The sequence below is a fragment of the Plasmopara halstedii genome (genome assembly GCF_900000015.1).
Source record: "Plasmopara halstedii genome assembly, contig: Scaffold_671, whole genome shotgun sequence".
NCBI classification, from domain to species: domain Eukaryota; phylum Oomycota; class Peronosporomycetes; order Peronosporales; family Peronosporaceae; genus Plasmopara; species Plasmopara halstedii.
In genome coordinates, this window is record NW_020187588.1 from 280,809 (window position 1) to 283,260 (window position 2,452).

Sequence of the window (2,452 nt, forward strand, 5' to 3'; positions counted from 1 at the left end):
GGCGTATTCTTGTTTGGGTGTGGTCACACCTTGCCCATCTGGTGTGACACACACCCCTGTTACCAGGGTATGTGTAATCCGATTACATCGTCCCACATCTATTTTGTTTTTCGCGTGCATGCAGCATTCATCAGTATTTTAAGAAATTCGTCGCTGTATATAAAAGCATATACATGAAGTTTAGAGTTACAATAACTACGATGTAGTATCACACGTTGGAAATGAACGGACCCCAACACGGTGTGCGGCAACTCGCACATTTTATGACTGTTGAGAGGGGGTGCAGAAAAAACTCCCTGTCTAACCTGTCTAGGCAAAGCAGTTCCACACTAAGTCGCACGCGTAGACATGCCACGACAGGTCGCTTTTTATAAGATTTGCCCTCTTATGCGCTGTGTGTATTTGGCTCGATTCAAATAAGCTACGGCAGCATCGCCCACTATTCATACATAGTTTTGAACTGGTTAATTCTCAGTGCACAACATATCAGAGTTGTGTGAAGCTTTGTTACCCACATAGACAGTGTTGTTAGCGATTATAGTCGGCGTGATTGGTTGTTGCCCAATTCAGTAGCGTCACCCACGGCTTATCTGCCACCTCTCGCTGTTGGCGAAACTGTTTTACCTTCGCAAGTTGGCATTGACTATAATACAACGAAAAATTGCTGGTGGTTGTCACTGAGCGTGCACAGTCTAACTGAGAGAAGAACATCACCCACTGAAAAAGTGTTGGAGTGTGCGGATGGTTGGTGTCAATTGCCTTGCTTCACCAATCAATCTGAATCTAATGTATTTTAAACACGGCAAACACGGGGTCATATCGTTTTAATGACCAAGAACAATTCTAGGCGTCAGATTCTTCTGGTTTCATTCCCCATATCCATAAAGCCTCAGGTATCTCCGCTTCCGTTCTATTTGCTAGTCTCACCGAGACGAACTAGTTCTTCTGTTTCTCTCAAGTGGCATTGACAAACCTGTCCCATTTAACATCAACTGTCTGTCGTTTTCGATGCGGCTGGGTCCATCAAGACTCAGAAATGACATTTGTTCCCGTAGCCTCGGCTGTAATAGCTGTCCTTCGGTACGCTATACGCATTTCAGAACCTTAAGCTTCAACTTTTGGTGTGTGATTTCTGCCACTGACGCTTAATTTTGACCAAGGAACTTTCTTTGCCCACGCACAGATAGTAGATTTGTGCGCTCCTACCGAGCAAAACTGAGAATATCCAAGACACTTACACTTCTTCTACTGTAACGGGGCCACACGTACCCTGGTATGAAGGAGTGGGTCACACAAGATGTTGACTCGATGCTTAGTTCCATGTCATCGAGGGAGACGCTGTACTTCTCATGCTCCGAATGGCTCATGGGTACCATGATTAACGTAGCACTACTTTCTATTTGCTTTCATCCGAAAGCATTTGCACTGTCTCGCAACTATCGACACTATAATAGGATGGAAGGGTGGTATCATGTGCTTCGACGTGGCTCCGACAATGAGCTGTTTTTATCAGCTCCGTAAATGTCTATTATTAGCCTTGAGCCGACAACAGCCTTATAGCTTCTGATTGAACATGTCTCAAGTCGATGACAGTACCTGTAAGTCATGAAAACTAAAGCTTGCTTGTAGTTGTACCCGTTTTGAAGCAGAATCTGTATCGGCTCATTCAACTTCGTAGTCCGGTCCAGGAAAAAAGGTGCGATCAGGCATAATCCTCGCTGTCAGTTTATAACGTCACTATGACGTGTCATGGTAATGGTCATCCATCCCAAAATGCAAACTAGTAGAAATAATGAACCACTCATGTCAACCCAATATCGACATTAAAGTTAGAACTTTATTCACTGTATGCTAATTTGGCATATAATTAGCTGCGCAACATTCGCACTACAAAATCAGTACGGATTAGAACGCAATGCGAACTAGATTTTGCACAAGTTGGTACTTACCAATTTTACTCTATTACACGCCACTGTGACGGTGGGGGCAGGGGCACAATGCAAGTAAAGCTGTAGATGGTAGCGGCCCAAGAAGTTGATTTGTGCAATCCGTTATTAAAGTATAATTATGCAAGAGAACCTGCCGTTTTAACAAAGTACGCACACATCACACTAGTGTCTTGCTCGGCGAGCTTAAAGCCACCAGCAAAAAGAACTTGGCTACTCGAGAGACCATCCATTCCGCTCTTGAATAGAGCATGCGAGCTATTTTAAATGCAGTAACTCGTAGAGACTGAGCCTCCTTGCTGTGCGATGAAAAGCAATCCCATTACATTTGGTAGCGCCAATGGTCAAATGGATATATACTTCGGAGCTCCAGATGATTGAAATATTTATCTATCATTTTCCCAAATATATTTCCGAGGTGATATTGCAATCATAAATCCGAGAGCCGCTGATGCTGGCGTCCAGCAACAATAAAAATGCGCTGATGATACAGCCACAAGAGCGTC

General features: G+C 43.9%; 2 protein-coding genes across 2 annotated transcripts; one reads left to right on the forward strand and one right to left on the reverse strand.

Moving 5' to 3' along the window:
* Positions 1–113: 113 nt before the first annotated feature.
* On the reverse strand, positions 114–956 carry PHALS_14709 (uncharacterized protein). The gene has a single exon (XM_036407575.1). The coding sequence runs from the start codon at positions 709–711 to the stop codon at positions 529–531; it is 183 nt and encodes a 60-aa protein (XP_036263266.1). The 5' UTR covers positions 712–956; the 3' UTR covers positions 114–528.
* Positions 957–1,308: 352 nt separating this feature from the next.
* PHALS_13621 (uncharacterized protein) lies at positions 1,309–1,609 on the forward strand (the record flags this gene model as incomplete). The annotated part of the gene is made up of 2 exons (XM_024729416.1): positions 1,309–1,517; positions 1,594–1,609. 2 exons carry the CDS (start codon positions 1,309–1,311, stop codon positions 1,607–1,609), a joined length of 225 nt encoding a protein of 74 aa, XP_024579795.1.
* Positions 1,610–2,452: the final 843 nt, after the last annotated feature.